This window comes from Arachis ipaensis, chromosome B04 (genome assembly GCF_000816755.2).
Source record: "Arachis ipaensis cultivar K30076 chromosome B04, Araip1.1, whole genome shotgun sequence".
Lineage (NCBI taxonomy): Eukaryota > Viridiplantae > Streptophyta > Magnoliopsida > Fabales > Fabaceae > Arachis > Arachis ipaensis.
This window is the reverse complement of record NC_029788.2, coordinates 67,762,474-67,778,486: the sequence shown is the minus strand read 5'-3', so window position 1 is coordinate 67,778,486 and position 16,013 is coordinate 67,762,474. Positions and strand designations below refer to the sequence as shown.

Genomic DNA, 16,013 nt, shown 5'->3' with positions numbered 1-16,013 from the left:
CTTTCCCTTTTAGGATGGCCACCAAGAAAGGAAAAGATAAAGCTACTCCCAAACCACCAGCAAGAAGAGGAACAAAAAGAGCATTAGCAACAGAGCCATCTTCAACTGCAATTAAGCCCTCAACAAAACGAATTAAGAGGATTATAAAGGTCGATGAGAAAGAGAAAGCCTTCCCAGCAAAGGACACTGCGTGATTTTCCAACCGCTACTGTGAGCAGATGTTCCCCATCCTGGCAGCAAGGAATTACAACAATGAATACCTGCTTATCCTCCCGACCCGTATTGCTGAATTTGTTGAGCCGCGGATCGAACACAGACACTGGGGATTCCTACAAAGACAGCCACGATAGGTTAATCTCTCATGGGTAGTTGAGTTCTACTCTAATTTCCACCTGCTAACCCTGTAGTCTGTCTATGTCCGTCAGAAGCAAATCCCCATTACAGAAGAGGCCATTCAGCGAGCTTTAGATCTCCCCCCTGCTCCAAAAGGATTGGACGCATTCCAAGAAGCCTCACTCATGCGCCAGACATACCAATTTGACTTGGACGCCGTTCTCAGAGTTATCGCCCAACCTGGCAGCGGATGGATCTACGGATACCATCGATCCCGACCCAAAGGGATATCGGCTTCAGCACTTACCTTGGAGGCTCGCGTATGGACACAGATTATGTCCCATTACGTATTTCCGAGCACCCATGAGTCCTCCTTCACTGTAGACATGGCTGTTTTACTCTGGTGTATCCTTACAGACTAGCCTCTAAACCTACCAAGACACATCCAGAATGCCATGGGACACGTACAAATTATGGGCAACTTACCTTTTCCCGCCTTGGTCTCAGCTCTTGTCTCAGTAGCTGGAGTCTCATACAGAGCTGGGGACACCAAAGTCATGCTTTCAAGAGATGATCAGTACGTCCCTAACGGGAAATATCTTAGGCCACCAACAGCCGCTACTAGCCAGTCCGCAGAACAAGCTATAGACATTCCCCCTTCCACACTACAAGCACCTTCAACAAGTCAGATGCTCCATCAAATACTGGAGAGGTTGGACCGGCAAGACCAGAAAGTGAAGCTACGAGAGTGCCACAACCAACGTCGATTCAAATACCTCAAGGAGCTACTCACAGGCAACCATAGACCTGACAAAGACCCAGATACTCCAGACTCCACTTCCTTTACCAGCACAGGGAGCCATGACGGTCCCGACTGTGGAGATACTACTACCAGCCCACCTTTGTTCCTGACAGATGGCACCGAGGACGGTGCAAAGCCTTAATTGTCGAGAGGTCGGTCAGTACCTGACTTTCGGAGGTAATTTCTCTTCCTTAACACCAATAAAATAAGATATTTAGTTAGTTTTTCTTTTGTAGAATAGGATAAATTGCATAGTAATAGGTTAGTTGCATGCATGTTCTACTTGATTGAAAAGATAATAAGTTTCTTCTAAGACCCTATTTTATTTTAGAACAAAAATTTCACTAATTTTATTCAAAACTTTTATGTTAAATTTGCTTGAAGTTGTATTTGGAACATAGTTTCAAAAAGCTAAGAACACACAACCCGTAAGATTTGAGCTTAGTTACATGGTTACATTATTTAACCATAAATATTTCATTCTTGTGTGTTTACTTCTCTATGATTGTAATCTATATTTTGTTTCATCCTATATGTCCAATGTTTAATATATTTATATGCTTGCATATGATTGAGGCCATTATTTGTTTAGCTCACTTATCCAAATTAAGCCTACCCCTTAAGTTACCTTTGTTAGCCACTTTGAGCCTTTAAATTCCATTTGTTCTGTACTTTACCACATCACTAACCTTAAGCAGAAAAACAATTATATATCCCAATTGAATCTTTGGTTAGCTTAAGATAGAATTGTGTGTTAATTGAGTATGAGAAGATTGTGGGAACAAAAGATAATAAGGGAATGTGTCATGATAATATAATGGGAATTTGGGTACCTACTCATGTGAGACTATAAAAATTAAAAATCCATGTGCATTGATAAGCTATGTTTATTTTCATGTTCAAAAAAAATTTTAAAAAAATTTCAATAAATGAAAAAGGGGACAAAATTACCCCAATGCTAAGTTAAAATTCAAAGATCAATGCAGATATGATAAAATTAAAATAAAGTTGATACATGAGTATTGAATGTGAAAGAGGGATTTTGGGTAGCTAGGTATGAAATTTAAAGTTATATAGAATATACATATATGATCAGGTGAGAGCTTGGGTTAAGTAAAGATTCAATCTATAAGCTCACTTAGCCATATATACCCTTACCTTTACCTTAGCCCCATTACAACCTTGAAAAGACCTCATAATGTTTGCATTGGTACATTAAATGTTGTTGATTGGTTAGGTGAAGAACAAAAATTAGAAAGCATGATTAGAGAAGGATAGAGTGATTACCCTATACACTAGAGAGACTAGAGTGTACATACATCATCAGTGAGGCTTCAATGCTTAAATTCTATGTTCCCTGCTTTCATGAGCTACCTTCTTGCATTTTTATCTGTTGTTACTGTATAAGAATTGAATTAGTGAAATTTGATTTGTGATTGTCTTGAAGAGCTTATTTACTTTTAACCAAGTGGACAAGAATCATATAGTTGCATTCACATGTATAGGTTGCATTGCATTGCATTGCATGAGTTTTACATGTTCCTACTCATTTATCTTATCTCCTTCAACTAAGCATGAGGTCATGCTAATGTTTAAGTGTGGGGAGGTTAATAAACCATTATTTTATGGTTTATATTGTGTTTAATTGTGTGATTTTATCAAATCTTTACCTACTTATTCATATGATTAGCATGTATTTACAACTCCTTTCCAAAATTCCTCCATGGTTGAAAACTTACTTCCTAGAGACTTTTAATTATGTATTTTAATTCTCCTTTATTCCATTCGATTCCGTGATCCATGTGTTAAGTGTTTTAGGCTTTATAGGGCATGAATGACTTGGAAATTAGAGAGGAGGCTTGCAAAAATAGAAGGAACACAAGAAATTAAGGGGATGACCAGCGAGAAGCAACGTGGACGCATGGCTCACGCGACTGCGCGAAATGGAGAAATCGTAGTGACGCGCTCGCGTGCCTGACGCAAACGCATGGATTGGAAATCGCACGAGTGACGCAAATGCGTGGACGACGCGCACGCGCAGAAAGGCAAAACGCTGGATGGCGTGAACACTTGGATGACGCGATCGTGTGACGTGCGCGATCTGCAGAATTTGCAGAATTCACTGAGGGCGATTTTGGGCCATGTTTTGACCCAGTTCTCGGCCCAGAAAAGCAGATTAGAGCCAGGGAACCTGCAGAGACCAGGGGAGAGATTCATTCCGAATAATTTTTAGTTTTCGATCTGACTTCACTCCTCCTCTAAGTTTTCTCTCTACACATTCATAGTTCTTAGGATTTTGTTTTTATTGCTTTTTGGATTGGGATATTGAGAAGAGTTATTACCTTCGCCAAGACTTCATCATTCTAGTTTGTTCAGAATTACTATTGGATTATTTTTAGAATTTATTAATACAAGAACTATTTTTATTTTTAATTGATCTTTTTGATTATTATTTATCATGTCTTCCTTTATTTTCCTTTCTTATTTTGTGAAGTTTACATTCATAATGAGCGAGTAGTTTTCTAACTTGATTGGGAGTTAATTGAGAGAAGAACCTTAAGTTGGAATGCTCAAGAGTAAAATTGTAATTGGGTTTATTGTTGGATGGCTCTCTAGTCACTGACACTATTCCTTCCCAAGGGAGAGGATTAGAACTTGTGAACAGGATTAGACTTCCAACTTCCTTGACTTTCCTCTAACCAGTAAAGGATAACTGAGCAGAACAACCTTCAATTATCAATTAATCTTGGGAGAACTCCAACAAGGATAGAACTTCCAATCAATCTACTTCCGGTCAAGAGTTTTATTTAAATTACACAAATTCTTTGATTTAATTTCCTGTTTATCAAACTCAAACCATTTTGGAAAACATCTGATTAATAAAATAGCACATCTTTCTGCAACTCGTTGGGAGACGACCTGGGATTCATACTCCCAGTATTTTAATTCTAATTTTGTGACAACCCTTCTAAATTGATAAGCGGATTTTTGTTGGTTAAGAACTGTACTTGCAACGTATCTCTTATATTAATTTCTTAATCTGCCAATTTCCTCCACGTCAATCCCACGGAGATTGTTGGTTTGAACAAGCAATGGCTATCATGTAGATCTTAGTTAGGCAGATAGAAAATATAGTTGTTGTGAAAAAATGCATAAAAACAGAATAAAGATAGACTTACTTAATTGGTGTAAAATCAATAATAAAGGAATGGTTGAGGCTTCGGAGATGCTTCTTCCTTCTAGATAAACTTTTCTCACTATCTACTTCAACTTCTGATGATTCATTCCATGGCATGCTGTAAGTGATTAACGCCAGGTCAGTGGTCATTAATCTCCTCTGCTTCAGATCAAACGCCAGGTCAGTGGTCATCCAATCTGAACGGGGGTGAAGCTCCTGCAGTCCATTCCATTGGTGATCCTACTCAAAGCGCCATAGACAAGGTCGGATCTTCCGAATCAGAGAATGCTTCCCTATTGATTCTAGCCTATACCACAAAGGCCCTAATCACCACATACCTTGGCTGAACTGATGTCTCCAAGTCCCCAATGAAGTCGTAGATTAGCCATCTAAGAGATGTATAATCAAGCTTGTAGTTCAGTACTATCCCGTCAAGGACTCGCAAGAACCCATGTAGAATAGGGATGACGGTCAAGTTACACTCCCAATTCATTAGGATGAAGAACGAAGATACACCTTAGAATGGAATCAAGCATAGATTGAAATAGAACAATGATATTATTAATCAATAAGAATCAGCAAAGCTCCTAACCTTAACCTAGGAGGTTAGTGACTCATAGCTTACAGAAAGTAGTAATGTATTCAAAAATATGGCATAGGTCCTGAACAAGGGTGATCCTTGTTCTATATATATTAATCTAATAACTAAGAAGTACAAAAGTATGATAAACTAGACTAGAGGTGCAAAATCCATCCTTGGGCCCACTTGAGTTGAGTGTTTGGGCTGAGCTTGGGGTGAAGCCACAAGTGGTACTCCCTCTGAGGTGTTGGATGCCAGCTTTGGACTCCTTTTTGGGTGTTGGGCGCTAGCTGCTCTCTTTTGGGGGTCTAACGCCAGGAATGAGGTTGAGAGCTCGCGTTGAATGCCAGTTTTGGGCCTTTATTTTCATAACAAAGTATGGACTACTATATATTTTTGGAAAGCCCTGGATGTTAGCTTTTCATAACCATTGAGAGGATGCCATTTGAACTTTTGTAACTCCAGAAATGCTCCTTCGAGTGCATGGAGGTCAGAATCTGACAGCATCTGTAGTCCTTTCTCTGTCTCTGAATCAGACTTTTCCAAAGCTTCTTAATTTCAGCCAGAATATACTTTAAATCATCATAAAACATAAAAACTCAAAGTAGAATCCAAAAATGTGAATTTTGTACTAAAAACCTATGAAAATATAATAAACTCAAACAAAACATAACAAAAACTATATGAAAATGATGCCAAAAAGCGTATAAAATATCCGCTCATCAAGGTGATCCCTCAAAAGTTTTATAGGATAGCTGACAAGTCCTTTACCTCTGTGAGACTGGCTTTCCCTCACTTCATCTACCGCCTTTTTGCAGTAGCTGGAGCTCACATTGATGGATATACCCTGATCGACATTGATAGACCGATCACTAGAAGGGGTATGGAGCACGTTCACGCTAGAGAGCTTGGGCATGGACCACAGCAGCAGCCAGTTCTTCCTCCTCCATAGTAGCAGGAGCAGCAGCCTGAGATGCCTCAGGGATATTACTTCCCTCCTCGTGACTACTAGAATCAGTTGACTACATCCATTGGGGAGTTTACATCGTCTGTAGATTAGCTGAGGATTGACCATCAGGATCACTCTGCCCTCCTCCACCAGCTGGTAGAGGAGCAACATAGGCAAAGGCATGAGCTGGAGGAGCTGAGACGCCAGAGAGGATTTCCCAGAGGGAACAACAGCCACCATGACTGAGGTGGTTGAGTTTCATTCTTCCTTCCCTTATCTTATTTTGTTCTTTTTCAGTACTCCATTCTATTTTCTGTTTTCTATCCTAAGTTTGTATGATCACTAGTAGAATTTCCTTGTTGTCTAGTTTAGTTATTTATTTTAGTATTTTATGTTTATTTTAAAAAGATGTCTCATGTATTGCTCACTAAGCTTAAAGAAATATCAAAAGAAAAAGAAGTAGTAAAATGCATGATATTTGAGTTGTTCTAGTTACTTTGATGTGGTGGCACTATCTCTATTTCTGAATGTATGAATTACTGTGCATATTTGATATTGGAGTTGAGAATATTGGTTCTTGAGGAACAGAAACTTAGAAAAGTATTATTGATTCTCTGAAATAAGTAAGAAATTAATTCCTGAAGCAAAACTAACAGCAAAAAGAAAAAGAAAAGAAAAATCAAAAGAAAAAGGTTCAAGGATTTGAGCATCAATGATTAGGAGGGTCAAAACTGATCTAAAGCTCAAAAGAGTGGTTTTCCCTAACCATATGCTTGTGGTGTGAAAGGGTTAAGTAACCCTTGACACTGAACACTTAAAGTCGTGACCTATTGCTGTTACAGAGTATGCCTAAGGCTCTGAGAACTACTGTCTAGAGAAATAAGAAGAAAAATTAGAACTCAAAGAGTTCTCCAGTTAAGTGCTTGTGGTGTTCTTGTATCAAGTTAAGCTTGAAGACTAAATACTTAGAGTCACAGCTAGACTCAAGGTGCAAAGCACCAAAGAAAAGAAAGAAAAAATGTGTTCAAGAATCAATTAGAGCCTAAAGAAGAAAATCTATAATACCATCCGAGTTCTAGTTATGAAAGATACTAATATTTTTGAACTTCAAAGGATAATGAGATGTCAAACCTATTCAGAGTTAGAGTATCATTAGCCCCACTCAGTAACTAGACCTGAGCTTAAATGACAATTCAAGTCTTAGGTATTTTTTCTTCTCAGTATTATATTATTTTTGGTTGCTTGAGGACAAGCAACAATTTAAGTTTGGTGTTGTGATGCGTGAGCATCTTATACCCTTTTCCCTTCATTTTCCATTTGTTTTTTAATAGATCTTATTTAGTTTCATAGTATCCTAGTGCAAAAATCCTATTTGGATGCTACTTTGAGTTGTTTTAGTGTTTTCATGATTTCAGGTAAAATTCAGAGCAATTCGGCAGAGTTTTGAGCTGAAAAGGAGAAGCTGGCAGCACCCCCCTGGGTGCTAAAGGCCTAGCTATCATTTAGCGCCAGCAAGCCCTTGAGTCCAGTAACGTTTCTGCCTCTCTAAGGCACTAAACCCCCATCTGGCGTTTAGCGCCAGGCATGTTGACCGAAAGCCCACTCTTGGAGCATCTCTAGTTGGATTTAGCATTTATTAGTTATTTTATATATTTTTTGTAATTTTTATTTACAAACAATATCCTTTAGGATTTATTATTTTATTTTATTTCTGAATCAAAATTAGGTTAGATATAAAAGGGAAAGGATTCTCCCATTAGAGGGGGCAAACCATTATTGGTTTTTTGCACACTTTTGGAAGAACCCTAGTTTTCTCTGTAAGTCATGAGCAACTAAACCTCCTTGGTTAAGGTTAGGAGCTCTATTTATTTTTATGGATTAAGATTATTGCTTTTCTATTTTAACTAATGTATTGATTCAGTTTCAAGGATTGTTTTCGTTCTTAATATTATGAATCTGGGTAGAATGAGAGTATGACCCTTATTCTACATGAGTTCTTGTGATTCTCAAGAGAGTTATCTCGCTTGAACTACAGTTTGAAAATAAATTACTCCTAAATTGCTAATTACATGAACTAATTGGGATATGTGACATATAATCCTGTTAGCTTTGGTTAATTTGGATTTTTGTGGCCATAAACTAGTTTTTGAACTTAACACTTTAATCGGAATTAAGTGACGACGAGAGTGGCAGTTAACGAAGGTTAGAGGAGACTGAATCACTAAGAGATTAGGGTTTAGTCATTTACAGTTTGCCATGAAATGAATCATGCGTTGTTAAAATTGTTGGTAAGAACTTTTAATCCAGAAAAGTAAACATTTTCGAAACCTTAACTATTTTCTCTCACTGTTTTTACACCAAACCTTTTATTTGCTTTCTTTATTCTCTTGTTTATTGTTTTATGCGAATTACACCATCAAACAACCTTTTTTGTTTACCTAACTAAGCCAATTGGATAACCATCGTTGCTTAGTCCAACAATCCTCATGGGATTGACCCTCACTCTCCTGGGGTATTACTTGGATGATCCGATGCACTTGCCGGTTAAGTTGGGCGAGTTCACAATTCGCGCACCACCCATCATCGCGTTCGTCAAGCTAGAGCTAGTATATCTGGTTGACTAGATGGGACTTCCACTAGTGCAAGTGATGGAGTACAGTCTAATCATGGGGGGTGGAGATGTTAGGACTAGGTTCACTAGAGGCACATTTACTGTTGGGACCAACTCTCAACTATTCCAGGATGTCAGTGCTCAGATGTTCACAGATGTTGCTACTACTACCACGACCTTGGACTTTGACGATTATATAGGCAGTTTGCAGATCTACGCAGAGTTCGTGGTTCTATGCAGAGTTTGCAGCCATGCTACAGGATGATGATGGTCAGCATTATGGGTCACAAATGCTAGAGGTGCAGTCACAGATTCTAGAGTTTCAGCCATAAGTCCCGGAGTTTCAGCTATAGTTTGTGGTGGATCTTAATGATCTTGCAGGTAGTCCATATGATAGGTGGTTTACCATGGGAGGGACACCTCCATCTGCATTTGGTGTCGCCATCTTATAGTATTCCATGCTGTTTGCCTAATCACACATAGCAGAATTCTCAGTACTCATAATATCAAACCAGTAGTCAAATTCTGTCTTGGACTTTGCATATGCAGTATTCACATGTAGCCTCTTTGCGTCCCGACCCTTGAAACTCAGAAAAAAAATTTGCTGCAACATGACAAATGTAGAATGCTTAATAAGCACAAGGAGGTAGCCAACCACTATCAGGGGCTTCCAAAGCAGCCTTGATTCCATTATGCCTGTTAGAGATCACAAGAATACCCTCTTGTGGAGTCACAAGAATACCCTGTTAGACATATTAAAATGACGTTGTATGCGTTTTGGCGCTAAAGAAGACTCTAAATGACGTTGTTTGAAGGTTTAAACAATACTAAAATGTTATATCTCTCCCTTTTAGTATTGTTCAAACCATGAAATTACATCATTTAGTGCTCTTTTTGTGCCAAAACGTGTACAACATCATTTTAATATGTCCAACATAGTAAAATTTGAGCTATCAAATTAACGACATTGAGGAGGGACTATATTGGTGCACTTTTTTAAATCTGGAGAACTAAATTGTAACAATTGAAAAGTCAGAGATCAAATCAATACAATTCGCCAATCACAAATACCAAAATAAAATTTAACTCTATTTTATTAGGCTTTACAATAGCATTTATGGTGATCTAGAGCAAAACAAGTTTATTTTGTCTAAAAATTTAATCTCTAGAGTTATTATTCAAGAGAACAAGTTAAAACTACACTATTATTATTATTATGGACAACAATATTTATGACTCGTATAATTTTTTTTCACTATATATCTTATGCCAACAAATTAAAGATTAATTTATCATAAATTTAAAATTTATTTAAGAGCTTATTGTTGAACAATAAATTACGATATACATAAGACAAAATTTAAATTCATAGTACTTATTTCAGCAAATAAATAAACTATTTGTCCAATCTAAATTAGTTATAAATTTTTTTAGGGTTAAGTACGATTTTGGTTCCTAAGATATAAGTCGAAAATTTTTTTCGTCCCCGACCCTTTTTTGTATACAAAATCGTCCCTAAGGTTTAAAACTAAGTTTTAAAATCGTCATTTTTACTTAAATCTTAAATTTTGGACCAAATTACTTATAACAAAAAAAATTATAAAATAAAAAAAATAAGAAAAAGAGAGTATTTCTACTCTTATAAATGGGAAAGGGAATAAGAAGAAGGGGAAAGGAAAGAAGAAAAAAAAGTTGTCTATGATCCACCTTTGCTTCTACTTCCGCCGCCACCTCCGTACGATTTTAGTCCCTAAAGTTCCGTTTGGTTGATGTATACGATGACACATAGGTATAAAGACATAGACATTAAAGACATGAACATAAAATATTTGTGTTTATGTATTGTGTTTGGCAAAAATAAGGAACAAGACACACCCATTATCCTAAACACTATATGTCATCACCATTGGATTTTTATTTCTTTTAATATTTTTTATTTCTTCTAATATCATCTTAAATTATTATTTAAATATTAAATATATAATTTTTTTTTTAAAAAAATAGAAAACTAAAGCTCAAAATTTATCAAAGATTAATCAAAATTTAAATAAACAAAAAAATTAATGTACAATATTTTTTTAAGAAAATAAAAGTTTAAATTTGGTTGTAGAATCTAAAAGAGGAAGAGGAAAAAGAAAGGTTTGGGGAGATAAGTGGACAAAATTTAAAAATTGAATAACGGTAAAAGAGTAAAAAATTAGTGTCTCACAAGTTGTGTCTCAATGTCTCACCAAATTGGAGGTGCACAAATTTAGTGTTTCCGTGTCCATCTGTGTCCTCCTGTATGTTTCGAAAATTTGTGTCTCACCAAACCAAACAGCAGACATGTGTCACCATGTCTATGTCTCAATGAGACATGAACATCAACCAAACGCTACTTAAAGTAAGGACGATTTTAAAACCAAGTTAAATCTTAGGGACGATTTTGTATGCAAAAAAATGTTAAGAACGAAAAAAAATTTTTGGCCTATACCTTGAAAACCAAAATCATACTTAACCCCTCCCTTTTTTATTAAGCAATGGTGCTTATCAAATAATATTTTTTTGGAGAAATTCTTAAAGGCCAATAATTATTAGTATATAAAATTATTTTACAATAACAAAATTAAATTTTTGTTTAAAATTGTAATTTAAGCCTTTGTGGTCAACGTTGACCTATTATATCCAATTAATTAAAAATAAAAAAAAAAAAAACTTCAACAGCAGCTACGTTTGCGTTCTCTAATCCTTTATTCAACTCAAATAATTCTTTCTAGCTATTTTGTTTCGAAAAATTTACATTTTATTTTATTAAATTTTATTTATCCGATATAGACTAATTTAACTATTATTTAAGAAAGATAATTTTTTCTATTAAAAATTTTTGAATGACTAATTTAAAATATCACTACTTTAAACCCTTACATTCTCTCTCTACAAGACTTTCTCTGTCCACACTCCGCGGCCATTCATATCTCCTCCTACCACCCTTCTTCCTTCCTTCTATTGATATAAAGAGAGAGAAAGAAGTGAGGGCGCAATATATAAACATAAAAACAAACAAAAGGTGGTAGATGCATGAGCCACACCACAACACAACACAATTACACAAGAGACATAATATCTCTCCATTTACACTCTCACCAGTCACCACCTTGTTTCTGTTTTCTCCCAAAATTCTTTTAATTCCCTTTTCCCTCTCTCTCTCTTCTGCCACCTTATCTAAACTTTTCCGGTTTCAGGTATTAAACCAACACATGGCCTCTGTCTCTTCTCATTATTCTCTTTCTCAGTGCTTTTATTTTTCTTCTTTTGCTTTGATGTTGTGGCTCTCTCTCAAGGGTTATTACTTATTCACTCCTTTCGTCTTTTGCGTGTGGTTGGCATTTCGGGTTGACTCCTTGAGAAGTCTTGACTCTTTCTCTCTCTCCTTGCCTTTTGTTTGGGTCTTTGGCTGTTTCTTCGAATTTTAATCGTTAATTGTTGTTGTTGATGTGAATGTTACCTTACCATCCGTTTTCCGATAAAGGTCGTAGGTTGATGAGGGTTGACTTCAACCCGCGGAGAGAGACTTTTCTTTCTTCTGTGACTTGATGATATTTTGTTTCCAAATTCTGATTCCAATTAATGTGTGTGGTTTCCTTTTAACAAATTTGTGGTACCAACTTTTAAAACTGATTTCTCTCTCCCCTTTGAGAATGATGATCAAATTGGATAACAGATTGCTTTCAAACGTTTGTTCTTGGTGTCGGTGGTTGAAACTTGATACTGTATCATGATCAAGGTTTCTTTGCATCTTGTATATGTGTTTGTTTTTGGCTAAGTTGGTCTATGTATGAGGTCATAATCGTCAAAATAGGTTTGGGGATCTTGTTTTCATTGTTTAAGTATTGATGTTTCTTTATTTGCTGCTAGCCTTTGATGATTGTCTACTTATGTCTGGTACTAAAACTGAGAAAAGACATTCCCTTTTGTGGTAAAAAAAGTATATCTTGTTCTCATCACTCATTGGTTTCTTGGGACTTGGGAAGCAACTATTTTGATGTTTATGTTTATGACACTGTCAGGCTTTTACAGTGTTTAACTGATACTGACTTGGAACTTTGTCTTCCTTTATAATAGGTTTGAACTTTGAATTATAGTTCTAACTTATCAGCTGCATCAAACTGTTCTACTCATGTTATAGCTACCCTGCCTCCAAAGTTGAAGGAGCACTTTGGTAAGGTTAGAAATAATCAGTGAGTTCAGATGACTTTGTGAGACGATCAGAGATAAGAATGGTGAGCTTGAGAAGGCGCAGACTTTTGGGATTATGCTCAGGTAATTGTGGAGGTTTCTTAAGGAAACAAAACATGATGATGTCATTGGAAGGGTAGAGTATACTATTAATCTATTATTGGTTATATCTTATGCTTAACTGACAAAAATGAGCAATGTTATTTGTCCTTTGCAGGAAGCAGTTCCTTTGTTGCACCCCTCCCTCTATATTGTGAGAATATAACTGCTACTGAAAATTCAACCCGTGATGCTCGACTGAAGACAGAACAGCCTGCGCTTTCAGATANATGCTATTTTGAAGCTTCATTTTCTTTAATTTCTACTATGGAATCTCTGTTGTTGGTTTTCATATCTGCCTTAGGGAGATTTGGTATTCGTATGACCTAGGTATCAGTATCATTCAGATATTGGTTCTGTGATTATGAGTTGCTTTTATTTTATTTATGCTGCATGGCCGCAATTTGGAAGCTTGAAAGATTGTTTGCTTGTGAAAAAGATGTCTGGTTTTTGTTACACTATTCTCTAACACCCTGAAAAATATTTAATCACTAGAGAATGCAACTAAAGGGCGGTCAACTCAATTTCAAGATCGACAACTTTTCAAAACTTAGCTGTTGTTATCATAAATATTTCATTGTTGATGTTTGCTGTAGTTATCCGAGTCAGTGGTTCTTGACTGCATTGATTTATTGACGCGGAAAGGCTCTGTCCTAAATTTTTTATACTATTATCAGGAAGATTCTTGATTGATTGTCCTCAACAAGCTCATCAATTAGCATTAAGTAGGTGAAATCAAGATTGATGTTTGCCTAGTTGATAAAATAAAAATGTTTATTCCCTTACCCCTTGGCGTGGTTGAGTGTTTTTCATTAATGGGTTAGATAGCTAGGAACCCTGTACTAAACTGTTTTTTTATTTTATTTTTATTTTTTTTTCTGTAGAATAACATTGTCAAAGAAGAACCAGGATCATCAAATGTATCTGGTTCTAGCTCATCAAAAGATCAGCCTAGTCAGCAAATTTCAGGTTTGTTTTTTTAGCAGGATGATATACCCCTGTTACAGTGGCTAATTAGTCATTTTGTTGGTCAATTCATAAGCACTTATGCTTACCTTGTTATTAAGTATTTCATTTTTAGAATCATCTTGTATGCAAGCTTCTTTATATACATGGCCTGCACAGTTAATATCATAAAATGGAATTATATTACCATTAAGGGTAGACATAATGTGAAACCAGTATAAGTAATAAGCAGTAAGTTTGTGTAGAGTAAAAGTCATTCATTTGTGTGGTTTTGTTGCTTAAGCTCATGCAACATGTGCCTTGATCTAGGCATCCAACAATTCATTGAATAAATGGGGTGTTAATAAGGAGTATCAGGGTCCATCAAATAGGGCTGATCTTTGGTGCTGATCTAACATAATGTGTAGGATTGACCATTATAAGAGGCAATCTTGGAGATCCATTTTGGTTGGTTTTGGCAACAGTGCCAAACTCCACAAATGGGAGAAGCATGTCACATCACATGATTCCTCCAGTCAAAGTTACAATGAGTGTGTTAACTTCTCTGAAATGCAGTATTTTGCAACATGAGAATCAGGAATCAGCAATAATGAATGAATAATCCTCTAATGCATAACTTGTACAACATATTTGGCTTTTATAGCTAACTAAAACAATGTGTGAATGACCAACTGGCATGTCTCTTGCCTTACATGGCATTTTGGTGAACCGAGCCAATCCGATTTTTGTTTATTCCCAATGTTCTTTGCAATGATGCACTGTATCATTTATTCATTAATAGGAGGTTACTGAAAAAGGAAGACTGTGTGATGGAAATAAGCGCATTTCTATTAGCTTTCATGCAACGAAAGTTTACTTTTCCATTTTAGAGTGGCTTTGACTGATCTATTATTAGCCTTTTTTATCTGTTACTTGTTTTGCATTGCACTTAGCAGGGCCTCCTGTTAAACGCAGAAAGCGGCACAGAAGAAAGAATTTGCATAATCAAGAGCCATGCTTAATGAGAGGGGTCTATTTCAAAAATATGAAATGGCAAGCAGCAATAAAAGTAGACAAGAAACAGATTCATCTAGGTACTGTTGGGTCTCAACAAGAAGCTGCTCACTTATACGATAGGTATTAATTTGAATTGCAACAAGTTAATGATTTAATGCTAACCATAATCCTTTGTACATAACATAAGGTCGCTAAGATTATGTATGTATTTCGGCTGCTTTTGATAAGTTGCTGGGTACCTACCTCTGTTCTCATTGAGTTCAACAATCTTGTTGTCTATGCATTTTGATGTATCGTTCCTTTGAATGCTTAGGCTTTATTTCTGTACTGTCTACAATAAAATGAAATAAAAAATAATTTGAAGTTGAAATGCAGTTAGTTTCTACAAGAAAGTAGGAGAGCTACTTAGATTATTTAAAAAATATATATGATTACTACTGTATGGCAACTGTTTCTAGTAGGGTTTGACAATCATTTGCGCTGGCAAGCTTGTTGATTTATAGTTTTAAGTGTATTTAAAATACGATGCATGCATTTACTTTGTTATCCAGGATCATATGGCTGTTATGAGATGTTTCTTTCCATTATATTAATGGTGGGGGGGTTCTACTTTGAGATGGTTATATTCTCATTTTGAAAGTTATATTAAACCATAGATTATGACTCTATTAGTATGTTCTTTCTCTGTTTATCTGTAGGGCTGCTTTCATGTGCGGGAGAGAACCCAATTTCGAGCTTCCTGAAGAAGAAAAGCGGGAGCTTCGTAAATTCAAATGGGAAGAGTTTTTGGCGCTGACTCGGCAGGCAATTACACGTAAAAGTAATATTTCTCTTTGAATTATTTCATATATTTTCATGCATCTTTATTTTAAGATTAACAGTTTTATACAAAATTGTAGAGCACAAGCGAAGGCTTGGTTCAGGACCCAGTGATAATGTCGACCTGCCTAATTCGAACAAAGACGATTCGGATAACAAGCAAGGAGTAAGTAGCTTGTCTGCTTGTGAAGAAGACGCAGAGCAAGAAACATCACTCTCTTGATTTCTTAAGAATAGTGATTCAATAATTAAGTGAAGATGAAGACATATTCTAACATTCTAGTTCTACGTCATAAATTCATTCTTATTGTAGAAATTACCAGCACTATGTCATACCTTGATACCATTGTTTATCCTTATACATATGAAATTGCTACAACATTCACCAATAAAAGTCACGTATTAATTGCGTTTCCTATTTATCATTCACCAATAGAATGATTCTATTGAACTTTTAAGATTTGT

The 16,013-nt window shown here is 36.1% G+C and overlaps 1 protein-coding gene across 1 annotated transcript; it reads left to right on the top strand.

Annotated features, from left to right (window-relative positions):
- LOC107639353 (ethylene-responsive transcription factor-like protein At4g13040) lies at positions 11,382 to 15,970 on the top strand (the record flags this gene model as incomplete). Its single annotated transcript, XM_016342826.2, is given in 7 exon segments — positions 11,382 to 11,674; positions 12,555 to 12,752; positions 12,886 to 12,996; positions 13,652 to 13,736; positions 14,669 to 14,849; positions 15,428 to 15,549; positions 15,629 to 15,970. Coding segments are annotated over 6 exon segments (685 nt in total), but the record flags the coding sequence as incomplete, so codon positions are not given.